Source organism: Typopeltis vanoorti, chromosome 22, assembly GCF_054136105.1.
Source record: "Typopeltis vanoorti isolate ZY-2024b chromosome 22, IOZ_Tvanoo_1.0, whole genome shotgun sequence".
NCBI lineage: Eukaryota > Metazoa > Arthropoda > Arachnida > Uropygi > Thelyphonidae > Typopeltis > Typopeltis vanoorti.
The window spans coordinates 34865825-34884040 of NC_143570.1; the positions used below are offsets into that span (position 1 = coordinate 34865825).

Here is an 18216-nt window from a genome sequence, read left to right on the forward strand (position 1 = left end):
TAAGAATTTTTTTTTTTTTAGTGATAGGATTTTCTGTCAAGTTTCTTATAGAAGGTTTATTTGTATTTCATCACCATGTAGGTGGACGAAGCTGAAGGTATTTTGCAGCAGATAAATTCAGCTTTAAAAAGTAATCAGTCCTCAGATGTTATAGAAAGATTAAGTAAGGAATTTTATTCGATGCTTCCTCATCATTTTCAGTATCATCAAACAATTGCAGCCCAAAAATTGGTAGTACAAAAGCAAGAACTTTGTCAGGTAAATTATTATTATTATTATCAGACACTATGGAATTAAAAACATCATTTTAGGAGGTCTCACTCAACTTGCAAAATATCTTTTATTGAATTTGAACACATTCGCTCTCTTAGCATTCACAGCACTTTAGCAGTGCAGTTTGCCCAACACAACTGGAGCCTTTGTAACTCAGTCAGTTTTGACGATGTCCATTTGTCAAAAATATCTGAATTTGAATCCCATCTAGGATGCAAAGAATCTTAATCAGGCTTTTCAGCTGAAGGTGAGTTATCTTGTCTCATATGGTGGTGGAAGAGTTTTTCCCTCTGGAAACTGGTTTTCACCCTGCAAAACTGGCACACACCAACCAGAAGAACATGCAATTTATAGACATAATACACATGCCTTTTATAGCCTTAGTTTCTTTGGTCATAAATCCAAAACAACACCACCAAACACAATCTCCACTTTAAAATTTATTCCTTAGTCCCTTCCTCAGTCAAATTCATATACAAATTTCAGGGATTTCTTGTTTACCCCTTCCACTCTAGATTCTATTTGCAATACTTTTCACATTAATCCTGTAAATATTCTTATTCTCATGCCTCTGTCATATCACCTCATTCTTCTCTTTCTTCCTCGCTACTCAGTTCTGCAGCTTCCAGTGGCTTGTCTTAGTCATTGTGTTTGCTATAATTTTGCTAGTGTTTCATGAGAGAAATGTTAACAGTTAAATTTCTAATGAATTTAGTTTTTTTTTTTTTTATTATTATAGATAGTCCATATATTGCATTAGTCACTTTTTTTTTTTTTTTTTTTTTGTTTTGCCTATTCTGGAGTTTCCTCATCCTATTAGAAACCAGTTGACAAAATTTGCACCTAAGAGTCTATTTAGTGTGAACAAGGTTTTATTCACTGTGCAATTACTAGGTACTTGTTTGCATTCTGCATTTGTAAATATTGCAGGCAACTGCAATATTTACAAATATTGCCGTTGCCTGTTTAACTTCAAGCCTTTTGACCATCAACCCCAAATGTTTATTCTCACCCATCTGTTAAAACACAGTTTGACAGCTTACTACACAATCCAACATTTTTGTATTCCATATTGCATAACTCATGCAGTTATACATCTGCATAGTGTTGTAATTATAATATTCGAAAGGCAACATTTTTATCTATTTAAGCCAAAGGTCTGTTTTAATCTGCATGAAGAGTTTTAACATTAACATCATTATTCTTCATATATCTCCTCACTTGTACATCATTAGCAAACAACTAAATATTCCCTCAAGAAATACCATTAAAATAACTTGACATTGGTAGCCCAGAGCAGAACTCTCTGAATATCTTCTTTTCCTCTGTTTCAACTATATGGTGATACATTTATCCAGCTCTATGGCTTGATTAGCACATTTGACCTCCTCAACTCCTTGTGCTTCTCTTACCTTCTGTTACCTCACTTTTGGTGTTGTGTAGTAGTAGCAGCATCATTCACACTCAGGGCCAGCCATCTCAGGGGTGCAGTGGGTGCAATGCACCCGGGCTCCACGATCGAGTGGACACAGTCGGTACATATTTGTGGAAATATATTATATTTCTAATGTTTTTTTTTTTTTTTTTTTTTCCTGTGCCAAAATCATTTGCAGGTAAGAGGTTTTACAATACGTTTATTTCGAATCATTTAATTTTTACCTTTGAAAAATATTTTAGGTCCCTGAAAGGTTTCTTGCACCCAGGCCCCTTTATAGAGAAGGCTGGTCCTGTTCCCACTAGTCTGAAATACACTGACAAATGCTCACTGAACAATGCTTATCATATTACAGTGCTTAGTAAAATAGATTTTTGTAACAAAATTAATTTGAGTGATATGAATATATTTCAGGTATATCACATCCAAATGTGGAAACCTGTAACTGAAAAATTTCTATGTACTGATGTTTTTTAACCAATATTGCATACTTCTGCAGTATTATATGAAGAAATATTCTCAATAATAATACAATGAACTCCCTGTTATCCAGCTTTGGAAATAGTGTCTTTGAAATAGTGGATTTTTTTTGCATAATGAAGGTCCTGGAATGAAAGTTTCTTGCAATGTCTGTACATGACGCCATCATGTGTTGAATATGTGAATTTTGTTATCGTAAAACTACTGCTCTTGGTAGCTTCATGAATTTCATAGAAAGAAGAAGAAACCATTAAAATATAATATATACAGAAAAAAAAAAGGATTGACGAAGAAAAGGAATGAAAGGAAGGTTACCTGAAATGTACTTTTGTTTGGAATAGGAAATCCTGGTGTCTTAAAATTAATTCATAACACTTGCATCAAACAAATACACACAAAGTAAACTTCATCTAAATGCAAGAAGACATTAGAACTGCATTACAGTTCTTCCATCTTCTTGCATTTAGATGAAGTAACAACAAACCAAAGTTTCCACTATGAAATGGGAAGATTTTTACTATAGTGCAGAAATGACAATTATTGCTGGCAGCAATTCATTGCATATGTGCAGCTTAATTTATTTTACCAAATTAAATGCAATTTAATTTCTGTATTTGATGACATTTTATGAAGAAGAATAAATATATTTCATAATCAAGTGAACAAATGACATATTCACTAAGAAGAGGGAGTTCTGATTGTAGCAATGCACATATTGTTTATGTTGATTTTACAAAAGCTGATTTGAAGACAATATCTTATCTTGTCCTAGCCATATTTATACCTAATACCAAAGAAAATGGAGAAAAAAAAAGTTATTTTTCCAGATGAATATTTCCCCCTTTTGCCAAGTGATTTTTTTTATTTTTAATATTTTTAAATATTTATTACCTTTGTGTTTACCCCCCTTCCTGCCACACACACATACACTTTTTCTTTGGTATTAGCGCAAATTTAGCTATGGCGAAATATCAGTATTTTCAAAGTTTTAAAACAAATCAAGGTTGAGCATCTTTCAGAGATTAACTGTTTTCTTTTTTTCTTCATTGAAGAAAAAAGAGGTGATAAAGGTGACATGAGAATTGAAGATAAAGATATTCTAGATGTGTGGAATAGTAATTACTTTGAAACACTGCTAAATGAAACAAGCAGTATCAGCATGATGAGAAAACTCCAACAGGAATACAGTCAGAAATACATATTCATACATGAAATAGAAAAGTAATCAAAAATCTGTAATGTGGGAAGGCAGCTGGAGTAGATGAAATTCAGCCAGAAAAGCTCTTCAAATATAGAGGTATAAAAGTTTTACAGTGGCTGCATTGCATAATTCAGAAAGCCTGGTTAGAGAATCGAATTCTGGATGAGTGGAGTAGTGCTCTCGTAGTATTGATCTATAAAAAAGGGGAAATAGAACTGAATGTGAGAATTACTGAGTTATTTCTCTATTGCAAGTTCTTGTATGGTTTATGCAAGTATACTTGAGAAACGGCTAAGAAAAATTATTGATGGGAAGCTTGGTAAAGAACCATCTGGATTCAGGCCAAATAGAGGTTGTCAGAATCAATTTTTCATTTTAAGACAAATAGTTCAGAAATCTTGGAAATATAATGGTGCATTTAAGTTTTGTTGATCGGTAAAATGCCATATGACAAGGTGCCAAGAGGAAAGCTCTTCAAAAATGTTACAGTTATATGATGTAATTGAGACATTATATCATGCAATACATAGTCTCTATTTAAGCTGTAAGTCAGCAGTTATAATTAAGAATAAAGGAGGTACAGTAAGATGGTCTGAAGTGAAATCTGGTGTGCGACAAGGACTTTCATTATCTCCACTGTTATTCATTATCTATATGGATCACATTATTAAGGAAAGTTGTATTAAATCTGATATCAAAATTGGAGGTTTTAATCTCAGCTTTTTACTTTATGCATATGATGATGTTATACATCTAAATAAATCCAGTACAATTCTGCAAGATTCCCTGACTAAATTGAATAACTGTTGTAATAAATTTTGTGAAAATTAGTAAGCCACTAGAGGGCTATATGGTATATAGTGTTTCTGGATAGCTCCTGAACAGATAAGTGATATTTTGAGTAATAATTGGTGAATTTGCATAGTATTTACATAGCATTGTTTACTTTTAGTATTTTAGCGTGTCTGGGTGATTTTTGTGTGTTTTTTTGAGTATTTTAATAGTAAACTGATATATACGATTATCTGTGCACATGGCTCTCATAAAGAGGAATACAAAGATGGCATCCAGGTCGCCATTTTTGTCTAAAAATTTTAACTTAAAGGATTTGATTCAGTGTACCGTTTGCGAAATGTATGCATTGAGGAGAACGGTTGGAGTCTGGTTAAACAACGACAGTGGAGTGAATGTGTGCAAAAAGTGTAAAGAATGTGAGGATTTAAAGAGTATTTCAGGTCGTGTGAGTGATATCGTTGTTGAAAGCGAGAATCTAGATAACAGTAATATGCGAGGTATGAATGGTGATATTTGCGAGGTAGTACCTGATAGCTGTGAGAGTGGCGTTGAAAGTGAGAATGAAGGTAAACATACAAAACGATTGAATGAATCATCGGAGAATAAAACTGATGACACTGACGCAATGAGTGAGATTGCTCTATTATGCAGAACGATACATAGTGTAAATCGACAGCTGGAGCATTGGCAAAAATGTTTACTAACGTACCCCGACTAATAATCGGCAAAAGTATGATAGAAAAAATAAGGGTATGATAGCAAGTGTAAACAAAATGAAAGAGCGTGTGTTGTATAGAGATTCCTTACTAAGAGGTGTGTTAGTTGAGAGTTTAACAAAATCGTACCAACCTGGTGCGAACGTTAAGAATGTAAGCAAGTCAGTTAGAATGCAAAAACAGCGGGTGAAAGAATTGATAGTGGTAGCAGTACAAATGATTTGAAAGGAAACAAAATGGCTATGAATGAGGATGTGAAGGAATTGCTTGAGATAGCAAAAGAGAAGAGTGAGAGAGTTAAGATGGTGAGTCTGTTGCCGCGGTATGACAGTGAAGAGTATAAAAGGAGGGCCATAATTGCTAATGACTTTATGTGTGAATTATGTTTGATGAGTGGTGTGGAATTTGTGTATGTGTGGAATGAGTTCAATGGGTGAAAGGATTTATATAAAATGGAAGGTTTACATTTGAATGGATTTGGTGTACAGAGACTTCAAAAGGTATTGTCGAATGTAGTGGAAGTGAATGTGCAGAATCATGGAAACTAGAGTTACTGGGGGGGGGGAGTAGATATGCAAACTTTAGGGAGACAGTTGTGTGGGTGAATGTGTGTAATATGCCCAAGCGAGTAGGAAAGGCCATGAATCAGAATGGGATAGTTAGTATAAGGCATCAAAATAGGGATGGGTCAAAAAGGCTTCCAATTCATGTATACTAATGCCAGAAGTATTTAGGAACAAGAAGGAAGCATTTTTGGCCTTGGTTGGCACTTCCAGACCACAGGTTATTGGCATTAGCAAAACATGGCTGACAGAAGATGACACAGCTAGTGAGATTGAATGGGAGGGGTATGGTGTGTTCAGGAGTGACAGGGAGAATAAAATGGGGGAAATGTTATTGATGATAGCTGATGAGCTACAGCCAAGGAGAATAGAAGTGGAACTGCAGGATAGAGAAAAGAGCACATTTGAGGTTATTTGGTGTAAGATTGAAACTAGCAGAACAAATTATACAGTTGGGTGCTTCTATAGACCAGGTGATGGAATAGATGGTGGTGATAGATGCATAAGCAAATAGACGAAATGAGTGGAAGGAGGGTAATTATTATGGGAGATTTCAACTATGGTAACATTGATTGGAAGGAGGAGAGGACACATGGGAGGAAGGTGGATTTTATATGGTAATTAAGGGTTAACTATTTGTGACAGTATATATAATGGAAAATACTAGGGATCAGAGAGTGCTTGACCTAGTAATTGCATCTGAGAATTTGGCTGTAATGAATATGACCACGTTGCCACCAATTGGTGAGAGTGATCATAGGGTCTTGACTTGGAAGATGGCTAAAGGTGTGGAATTTACAATTAAGACAGGGTACATGTGGAATTATCGGGCTGGTAAGTATGACAAGCTTAGGAGTTTGATTGGTTCAGTGCCATGACATGTACAACTGCAAGGGCTAGAAGTTGATAGTGCATGGGAGGCGGTTAAGAAGTGTTTGCATGAAGCAATGGCTGACTGTATACCTAGAGTCCGAATAATAAATCAAGTAGGGGTTAAATGGATGAATAACACCATTAAGCTTGAGCCGTAAAAAAAGAAACAACTATTGAGGGAATTTAAGGAGGAAGGTGACCCAGGCACATGAACAGTATAAAGCGCAGGCCAGAAGGGTAACGAGTGTGGTAAGAAAAGCAAAAAAGATTACGAAAGAACATTGGCCATGCAGGCTAAAGAGAATGCTAAACAGTTTTTTCGATATGTTGCAAGTAAAAGAAAAAATGTATATGGCAGAATGATTTTAAAGAATGCCGATGGTAGGGAGGTAACCGAATCAGTTCATATAGTTGAATTACTGAGCAAGCACTTTGCCAGAATATATCAACCAGGTGGTGACATTGCTGAAATGAATGAACCAATAGATTATACGGGAATTGTGGTGAATGAAGTGGAGGTGAGTAGTCTACTGCAAAACCTCGAAGTCCATACATCTGTGGAATGGATGGTATACCAGCTTGTGTCATATGTGAAGTGGCTAAAGAATTGTCAGTATCCTTGACCATTTTGTTTAATTTGAGTCTCGGGTCTGAGTTAGTCCCGAGGGAGTGTAAAAAGGGAAAATAGTTCCACTGCATAAAGGAGGTTCTAAGACTGCTGTTGTAAATTACCGACCTATTAGCATATCAGGAATCGTTGTCAAGGTCTTGGAGAAATTAGTCAAGAGAAGAAAGCAGGATTGGATAGATAAAAATGGGATACTGTATGAGTGTCAACATGGTTTTGTGAAGGGTAGCTCATGCCTCGGTAACTTGCTCACATTTTATAACACAGTGACGACTGAACTGGATAAGGGTAATGGGTTTACAGTGATTCTACTTGACCTTACCAAGGCCTTTGACAGGATACCACATGGAACTCTAATCAGTAAACTGGAGCAGATGGGAATGGATATAGGGTTGGTGAGATGGATTGGAGGGTGGTTGATGGAGAGATACCAGAGAGTGGTTTATTCAGGAGTTGAGTCCAAAAGACGGCTTGTGACTAGTGGTGTGTCACAGGGTTCTGTTCTTGGACCACTACTTTTCAATTTGTTCATTAACGATATAGGAAAGGATCTGAGAGGAAGTGTTCACTTGTTTGCTGATGATGCAAAGTTGGGCAGAGCAATTGTGAGTGCACAAGATGTCAAAATTTTGCAGGATGATTTGGATAGTTTGGAGGACTGGGCTAAGGAGAATGGATGTCAATTTAATGTGGCAAAGTGTAAGGTTATGCATTTTGGGGTGAAAAGATTAGCAGCAGTATATCACATTGCTGGAACCATACTCCAGGAGATTGATGAGGCCAGGGATTTGGGAGTGTTGGTGGATAGGGAGTTGAAGTTTAGGGGACACTTTGCAAAAGTGGCCAAATCAGTTCATCAAATCACTTGGCTTCTGAAAAATACTTTAACAAGCAGAGACAAACAAGTTATTGTTCCTCTGTATCGAGCCTTGATAAGACCCCATCTAGACTACTCTGCCCAGATATGGGTGCCAGGGTTTGTTCTTGATAGGGGGGAGGTGGAGAGGATCCAGAGACGAGTAACCAAGATGATAGCAAGTCTGTGGATGAACCTTCTGAGAACAGGTTGAAGATTTGTGGGTTGCAAAAATTGGTTGATAGGCAGAAAAGTGGTGATATGATTGAGACATTCAAATTACTGAAGGGTTTCTTGACAGTATCTTATGAATTAATCTATAAGATTAATTCATAAGATATTTTTGAGAATAGGACTGGTGGTGGGAGGACTAGGGACCGTACATGGAAACTGGGCAAGAGTGTGGTTAGCAGGGGTGTTAGAGCTAGGGTTTTTTGGAATAAGCTGCCAGAGGCTGTTTTGGGTGCTATGACTGTGAATGAGTTCTGGGCAAGATACTGTGTGAATGTCGAATAGTTGTTCTTGACATGATGTTAGGGCCTCCCTCGATGAGTCTGTTGACTCCTTGGAGTTGTCTGGAATAATAATAATAATCAATAACAAAAAGACAAAGACAATGAAAATAGGCAGAAACATTGAAAACAGTGGCTGTGTCCTAAATTATGAACCTATAGAACAAGTAAAATATTTCAGCTACTTGGGCATGATTTTTAGTGAAGATGGAAAATTAAATATGGAAATAGACAACAGAATTAGTAAATCTAGTATGGTAGGAAGTCAGCTGAATAAATTTATATGAAATAAGAAAGAAATTAGTCAAAATGCTAAATTAACTGTATACAAGATAGTATTCAAACCAATTTTAACTTGTGGGTCTGAGAGCTAGATTAGAAATATAACAGTTGATTAAAGACTGGAGAACTCTGATATGTTCTGAGAAAGAACAGTGGAATGAACAGATAGCATCACTGGCAGTATCACATTAAAAATGAAAATGTTAGGAAAGAACTTACCGTTGTTACTACTCAGGAATATGTTAGTAGAAATAATCTCTGGTGGTATGCTCACTTAAACAGAATAGGAGAGGAAAGATTAACAGAACAAGTGTTTTTTTGCCAGGTTGGCGAGGGAAAAAACTATGACTAAGATGTAGATGGATTGATACAGTAAAACATGCCTTAAAAGACCAAAATATAAAATCTGATAATATTGGAATCTTGACAGATAACAGATTAATTTGGAATAAAATCACTGATTGGAAGTTAGTAAAACTTTTTCATGTAGTACCATTACAAGTATTCTGTACATTTTCATATACATATCAGGAATTGTATGATGTTTAAAAAACAAAACAACAAAAAAAGCCTCTACCAGTTAAAACCTGGTTATTTATTCAAGTTAATATAAATCTACTTGTAGTGAATTACCTAAAAAAAAAAAAAAATTATATTTTTGAGAAATATGGCTCTAAAGCCTTTCAATTTTTGCTTGCTTACAAATATTGTATATAAGAATGATTAACTTGAATATACCTTATCCTGAACTGTTGTTTTTCTGCAATAGTTCCATTTTTAATTTTTTAGAACATTTGTTAACTTGCCAGAACCAAATTATGAAGTATTGTAGTTATTTTAAATTGTAGAAAGGACTTCAGAGAAATTTTTAGAGAATCTATAAAGAGACAAATTTTATTCATGTGGTTGTTTACATATCTCAGCAAAATAAATTAAAGATGCCAAAAATTATATTCTTGGTTTAATCCTTTATCCAAGTGTAAGCAAACCAGTTTTAGACCTGAAGTATTTTCAGGACAGGGCAACTCATATATAGAGGCTAATGACTTCACATCACTTGCCTTAGTATCCAATAATGCAATGCACATATCCTTATGGAAATGTATAATACTTGGCATTATGGGTAGGGTCACTACCCAGATCGATTTTGACTTTTATTGAGGTCTCATCAGTGGGAGCCAGACCCAGAGGTGATAACAAGGTTGAAGTAATGCAGGTCATATTTCCATATACAAGTAGCTGCAACTTAAAGTAGTCTGGATTAGAGATAGTTGTTGGAAGTTTTTCCACTTGGTTATACTATAAATTAAAGATGCCAAGAAATTATATTCTTAGTTTAATCCTTTACCCAAGCATAAGCCCTGTCCTGAAAATACTTCAAGTACAAACTTGGGTTTGCTTACACTTGGATAAAGGATTAAACCAGGAATATAATTTCTTGGCTTCTTTAATTTATAGTATAACCAACGAAAAACTTCCAAAAACTATCTGTAATCCAGAATATTTTAATAATAAGGTGTGACACCTTTTTGGCTACTCGTATATGGAAATATGACTATTGCATTACTTCAACCTTGTTATCACCTAAGGTTCATAGACAGGTCAAGAGTACCTTAAGACAATTAGAGGACAACTCTGATCCAATCACCCCTACTACTCCAGCAGAAATAAACATCATAAAGTGTTTAAATTCCAAAAAAGCTCCATGCCCAGATGGTATCACCAATAAGATCATAAAGATTCTTCCTCGAAAGGCCATAGTGCATCTAGTTAACATTACAAATGCAATTATAAGACTACAACACTTTACAACTTTACTTTTTACATTACTTTTACGGGTGTGATATCAGCACTTTTCCAGGCTCTTGCCTGGAAAACTGCTGATATCACACCCGTAAAAAAGCCTGGAAATAATCCACATCTCCCCCAAAGTTACAGACCCATCAGTCTGCTATCTAAACTTGGTAAAATTGCTGAAAAAAATAATCCTCTCAAGATTACTAGAAATCACAGAAAAACTAAGAATTATTCCGAATAACAGTTTCGCTTCCGATGGGAGCATAGTTCCACAGATAGAATACTGGATCACATCATGCAGGGTTTCAACTGGAACCTTTACACTGCTGGTGTGTTTTTGGATCTAGCAAAGGCTTTTGATAAGGTATGGCACCAAGGCTTTCTCTTCAAACTCATAAAAGCAAACATACCGATAAACTTAGTAAGGCTGATCACATCATATCTGTCGGATAGATATGTGCAGGTAAATGTCAATGGAATTGTATCATCCAGATGGAAATTCCAAAGTCAAAACTATATTGTTCTCAATCTATGTGGCAGACATCCCTCAAAACGTAAGGTCAAGCATCACAGCCCTATATGCTGGTGATACGGCAATATTGGTTAAATCTCTCAGCCTCAAGCTGGCAATCCGTCGACTCCAGGGACAGCATCTCTTCCCTGGCAAAGTGGTTCTCGGATTGGAGGATCCAGGTCAACCCCCTCAAAAGCTCAGCCACACTTTTCTTTAGAAGGAAAAACCCCATCATTGATGATATCCAACTCTTTGGAAAAAAGATTCCATGGCAGACAGAAACTAAATATCTGGGGGTACAAGTTGACAAAAAACTCCGATTTACCAGCCACATCAAATTTATTAGATGTATCCAGAGTCTATTCGAGTGCAAAAACAGAGGGTGAAAGAAATGATAGTCGTGGCGTTTAAAATTTTCACAAATGATTTGAAAGAAAACAAAATGGAAATGATAGAGGATATGAGGGAATTACTTGAGGTAGCAAAAGAGAAGAGTGAGAGAGTTAGGATGGGGAGTATTGTATGACAGTGAAGTGCTTAGGAGGGCAATAATTGCCAATGACTTTATGTGTGGGTTATTCATGGAGAGTGGTGTGGAATTTGTGTATGTGTGGAGTGAGTTCGATGAGCGAAAGAATTTATATAAGATGGATGGGTTACATTTGAATGGATTTGGTGTACGGAGGCTTGAAAAAGTGGTGATGAATGAAGTGGAAGTGGATGTACAGACGCAGGGAAACTAGATTTATTAAGGGGGTGGGGGGAGCAGATATGCAGACTTTAGGGAGGCAGTTGAGTGTATGAATGAGTATAATATGCCTGAGCGAGTACGAAGGACAACAAATCAGAATGGGATAGTTAGTATAACACATCAAAGTAGGGATGGGACTAACGGGCTTCTGCAATTCATGTACACTAATACCAGGAGTATTAGGAACAAGAAGGAAGAGTTTTTGACCTTGGTTGGCACTTTCAGGCCACAGGTTGTTGGTATTAGTGAAACATGGCTGACAGAAGATGATAAAGCTAGTGGGATTGAATGCGATGGGTATAGTGTGTTCAGGAGTGACAGGGAGAATAAAAAGGGGGGAGGAGTGTTATTGATGATAGCTGATGAGTTGCAGCCAAGGAGTATAGAAGTTGAACTGCAGGATAGAGAAAAGAGCACATTTGAGGCTATTTGGTGTGAGATAGAGGCTAGCAGAACAAAATATACAATTGGGTGCTGCTATACACCAGGTGATGGAATAGATGGTTGGGGATACAGTATAGTATGCATAGGCAAATAGAAGAAATGAGTGGAAGGAGGGTAATTATTATGGGTGATTTCAATTATGGTAACTGATTGGAAGGAGGAGAGGACACATGGGAGGAAGGAATTGGATTTTATACTGGTTATTAAGGGACAACTATATGCGACAGCATGTAGTGGAAAATACTAGGGTGGAGAGAGAGTGCTTGACCTAGTAATTGCATCTGAGAATGTGGCTGTAACGAACATGACCATGTTGCCACCAATTGGTGAGAGTGATCATAAGGTCATAACTTGGGAGGTGGCTAAAGGAGTGGAATTTACAATTAAGACAGGGTACATGTGGAATTACCATGCTGGTAAGTATGGTAAACTTAGGAGTGTGCTTGGCTCAGTGCCATGGCATGTAAAACTGCAAGGGCTGGATGTTTGATAGTGCATGGGAGGTGGTTAAGAAGTGTTTGCAGGAGGCAATGGTTGACTGTATACCAAGGGTCCGAATAATAAATCAAGTAGCGGTTAAATGGATGAATAACACTATTAAGCTTGAGCTGCAAAAAAAGAAACAATTGTGGAGGTAATTTAATGAGAAAGGTGACCAGCATTGGCAGGAACAGTATAAAGCTCAGGCCAGGAAGGTCACAAGGGTCGTAAGAAAAGCAAAAGCGGATTATGAAAGAACATTAGCCATGCAGGGCAGGCTAAAGCGAATCCTGAACAGTTTTTTCAATATGTTGCAAGTAAAAGGAAAAATGTTCATGGCAGAATGATTTTAAAAAATACTGAGGATAGGGAGGTAACTGAATCAGTCAATATAGTGGAATTACTGAGCGAGCACTTTGCAAGAGTATATCATCCAGGTGGTGACATTGCAGGAATGGAAGAACCAACAGCTTATACTGGAATTGTGATGAATGAAGTAGAGGTAAATTGTCTATTACAGAACCTCAATGTCAATACATCTGTGGGATTGGATGGTATACCAGCTCGTGTCGTACGTGAAGCGGCTAAAGAATTGTCAGTGCCCTTGACCGTTTTGTTTAATTTGAGCCTCGGGTCTGGGTCAGTTCCAAGAGGGTGGAAAGAGGTGAAAATAGTTCCGCTGCATAAAGGTGGTTCCAAGGCTGCTGTTGAAAATTACCAGCCAAACAGGAAAATACAAGATTGGATAGATGAAAATGGGATACTGCATCGGGGACAGCATGGTTTTGTGAAGGATAGGTCATGCTTCAGTAACTTGCTCAAGTATTATAACACAGTGTCGGCTGAATTGGATAAGGGTAATGGGTTTACAGTGATTCTACTGGACCTTGCTAAGGCCTTTGACAGTATACCACATAGAATTCTAATCAGTAAAATGCAGCATATGGGGATGGATATAGTGTTGGTGAGATGGATAGGAGGGTGGTTGGCAGAGAGATATCAGAGAGTGGTTTATTCAAGACAGCCTGTGACTAGTAGTGTGCCACAAGGATCTGTTCTTGGACCACTGCTGTTTAATTTGTTCATTAATGATATAGGAAAGGATCTGAGAGGAACAGTTAATTTGTTTGCAGGTGATGCGAAGTTGGGTAGGGCAGTAGTGAATGCAGATGATGTCAAAATTTTGTAGGATGATTTGGATAGATTGGAGGTCTGGGCTAAGGAGAATGGATGTCAATTTAATGTGGCAAAATGTAAGGTTATACATTTTGTGGTGGAAAGATTAGCAGCAGTTTACTACATTGGTGGAACTGTACTCCAGGAAATTGATGGCGCATGAGATTTAGTAGTGTTGGTGGATAAGGAGTTGAAGTTTAGGGGGCACATTGTGAAAGTAGCCAAATCAGCTCAACAAATCACTTGTTTGCTGAAGAATATGTTGACAGAGACAAAGACGGAGGAGGGGAGGGGAGATATGATTGAGACATTCAAATTACTGAAGGGTTTCTATAAAATTAATTCAGAAGATATTTTTGATTACAGGGCTGGTTGTAGGAGGACTATGGGACATCCATGAAAGCTGGGCAAGAGTGTGGTTAGTAAGGGTGTTAGAGCTGAGTTCTTTACTTTTAGAGTGGCGAATGAGTGGAATGCGCTGCCAGAGTCTGTGGTGGGTACTGTGACAGTGAATGAGTTTAAGGCGAGGTATGATAGATGCTGTATGAATGTCGAATAGTTGTGATGAACATGATTTGGGGCCTCCCTTGATGAGTCTAAGGACTCCCTGGTGTTGCCCGTAATAATAATAATAACTCAGCTTTACACTTTGATCAGCTGAAGAAGTAAACTACCCATATCAAACAAACTGCTAATATACATGATGGTGATACATCCTGCGATTACTTATGCCTTCCCAGTGTGGAGCCATACCTCTAAATCAAATATCCTGAAACTGCAGAGCATACAGAAAAATGCCTGCAGATGATTCTAAACATACCATGGTTTATGAGAAATATCCAGATCCACCGAGAGACCAAAATGCCATTCATCTTCTCCCTTCTTTGTGATTTAGCAGAAAAGTTCTTCGACAAAGCGAGCATGCACCCAAACTCACTAATCAAACAAGCCTACAGTTATGATGAAGCAGTTTACTGCAAACACAAAAGACCCAAATCAATACTACTTCCAGCTGAACACATCTAGCCAAAATGCCTGCAAGGGGCAAGTGTAAAGCTCATAACTATCCCATCCACAATTTCCTTACTCAGACAGAGGGGAAGAAAAGCAAGTTTTCTTCACTCATCTAATCAGTAACGTTGTTGTTGCTTGTTATTTGTGTCTGTCTCCCACTGATGAGACCTCAATAAAGGTGAGAACTAGTCTGGGTAGTGACCCTTCCCATAATGCATAGCTTTATACATGTCTGTAAGGATATATGCCTCTTGCATTATGGGATGCCAAGGCAATTGATGTGAAATCGTTATCCTCTAAACAAGTAGCCGAGTCATGAAGTCACTTCATGCACAAACTTTGTGCCTCTTGCATTATGGGATGCCAAGGCAATTGATGTGAAATCGTTATCCTCTATAAACAAGTAGCAGAGTCATGAAGTCACTTCATGCACAAACTTTGTTTGCTTACACTTGGATAAAGGATGAAACGGAGAATATAATTTCTTGGCATCCTTAATTATAGCATAACCAAGTGGAAAAACTTCCAACATCTCAGTTATGTTAATGTTACAGTAGCCGTTTTCCTACTGCTTTGATGATTTAGTACCATTTTCCTAATTAGTATAAGTAAAATAGTAAAATTCATTTCTGTCTTTTGCAATGAAAAAGGTTCAAAGTTTATTATTTTTAAGGATATATATATACACATTTAGCTATCAGTCAGTAAATTTTTCAGACTAAATATCAGTTAATTAGCCAACATGTTACATCTGTGATGTCATAATACATGCATACAGGAACCATTACTGTTCACATAAAAGTATAGAAATCGCAAGTGTAGGAAAGTATAAGCCTGTTTACAGAATATCCAGTTACTCCAAACTGAAATAGACATGTATTATCACTCAGTTGACTTTTCAGGATGAAAGTAAAGTGAAAAAACATCAGAAGACTGCAAAATTCTAGCATTATAAATGTCATGTTGTGATATGTCTAAAGATTTGTTCTGTAGAGAAAAATCATATTAGTGAAAACTAAGCTTTCTGATGAACAATATACAACTTAATTTAGAATAAAGGGCAAACTCTTTAAAACTGGGATGCAATTTATTTGGAGCAAACTATAATTGTTTCATAATTATCTGAAATAAAATTCATTTCACCCATTTCAGGAGCAAAAAATATATATCTTCAGCTTCATTAAGTATAGTGTAATTAAGCAAAATTAAGACAATAATTCTGAGATTAATTTTTCCACTTAGATGCAATATATATGTATATTGGAACATTTTGAAACTTTTATATGGAACATTTTGAGCAACTTGCTTTAGGTTCTTCCCCTTTAAAACCCAAAGTCTGGCTTAGATTATTATTATTATTATTACGGGCGACCCCAGGAGTCCTTAGACTCATCGAGGGAGGCTCTAAACATCATGTTCACACAACTATATGATATTCTCACAGTATCTATCATACCTTGCCTTGAACTCATTCACCGTCATAGCACCCTCAACAGACTCTGGCAGCTTATTCCACTCATTTACCACTCTAAAAGAAAAGAACCCAGCTCTAACATCCTTGCTAACCACACTCTTGACCAGCTTCCATAGGTGTCCCCTAGTTCTTCTTCCACCACCACCAGTCCTGATCTCAAAAATATCTTCTGAATTAATCCTATAGAAACCCTATAGCAATTTGAATGTCTCAATCATATCTCCCCTTTTCCGCCTATCAACTAATTTCTGCAACCCACAAATCTTCAACCTGTTCTCATAAGGTTCATTCCATAGACCTGCTATCATCTTCTCCACCTCCTTCCTATCAAGAAGAAACCTAGGTGACCAAATCTGGACACAGTAGTCGAGATGAGGTCTTATCAGGCTTGATACAGAGGTACAATAACTTGCTTGTCTCTGCTCGTCAAAGTATTTTTCAACAACTAAGTGAGTTGATGAGCTGATTTAGCTACTGTTGCAATGTGCCCCCCCTAAACTTCATCTCCCTGTCCACCAACACTCCCAAGTCCCTGGCCTCATCAATCTCCTGGAGTACAGTTCCACCAATGTGGTATACTGCTGCTAATCTTTTCACCCCAAAATGCATAACTTTACATTTTGTCACATTAAATTGACATCCATTCTCCTTAGCCCAGAACTGCAATCTATCCAAGTCATCCTGCAAGATTTTGATATCCTGTGCACTCACAATTGCTCTGCCCAACTTTGCACCATCAGCAAACAAGTGAACACTTCCTCTCAGATCCTTTCCTATATCGTTAATGAACAAATTGAAAAGTAGTGGTCCAAGAACAGAACCCTGTGACACACCACTAGTCACAAGCCGTCTTTTGGACTCAACTCCTGAATAAACCACTCTCTGATACCTCTCCATCAACCACCCACCCATCCATCTCACAAACCCTATATCCATTCCCATATGTTATAGTTTACGGATTAGAATTCCATGTGGTAACCTGTCAAATGCCTTAGCCAGGTCCAGCAGTATCGCTGTAAAACCTATTACCCTTATCCAGTTCAGTCGTCACTGTGTTATAAAACTGGAGCAAGTTACTGAGACATGATCTACCCTTCACAAAGCCATGCTGTCCCCTTTACAGTATCTCATTTTCATCAATCCATTCCTGTATTCTTCCCTTGACTACTTTCTCCAAGACCTTGACAACAACTCCTGATATGCTGATCGGTTGGTAATTTGCAACAGTAGTCTTGGATTCTCATTTATGCAGTGGAACTATTTTCCTCTGTTTCCACACCTTTGGAACTAAACCAGATCCGAGACTCAGATTAAACAACATGATCAAGGGCACTGATAATTCTTTAGCCACTTCACGTAAGACCCGTGCCGGTATAGCATCCAATCCCACACATGTATTCACATTAAGGTTCTGTAATAGACTATTTACCTCCACTTCATTCATCACAATTCCCGTATAAACTAATGGTTCCTTCATTTTTCCAATGTCACCACCTGGATGATATACTCTTGAAAAGTGCTCGCTCAGTAATTCCACTATATCGACTGATTCAGTGACCTCCTTACCATCATCATTCCTTAAAATCATTTTGCCATGTACAGTTTTTTTTTTTTGCTTGCGGCATATTGAAAGAACTGTTTGGGATTCTCTTTAGCTTGCGTATCTAGTTTCCTTTCATAATCCACTTTTGCTTTTTTTTACCACACTCGTTACCTTTCTGGCCTGCGCTTTATACCGTTCGTGTGCCTACAGGTCACCTCTTTTTTTAAATTCTCTCCACAGTTTTTTTTTTTTTTTTTTTTTTTTGCAGCTCAATCTTAATGGTGTTATTCATCCATTTAACCCCTACTTGTTTTACTATTCGGACCCTAGGTATACAATCAGCCATAACCTGCTGTAAATGCTCCTTGACCACTTCCCATGCTCTATCGACATCCAGTCCTTGTACATG

At 37.3% G+C, this 18216-nt stretch overlaps 1 protein-coding gene across 7 annotated transcripts in view; it reads left to right on the forward strand.

Moving 5' to 3' along the window:
* Positions 1 to 18216, forward strand: part of LOC150094297 (protein mono-ADP-ribosyltransferase PARP4-like) — an 879331-nt gene that overhangs the window by 208326 nt on the left and 652789 nt on the right. For all 7 annotated transcript variants that reach the window (XM_090411811.1, XM_090411815.1, XM_090411816.1 and 4 more), the window contains exon 8: positions 82 to 258. In XM_090411811.1, the coding sequence (XP_090267937.1) occupies positions 82 to 258 (177 nt within the window). The remainder of the gene's footprint in view (positions 1 to 81; positions 259 to 18216) is intronic.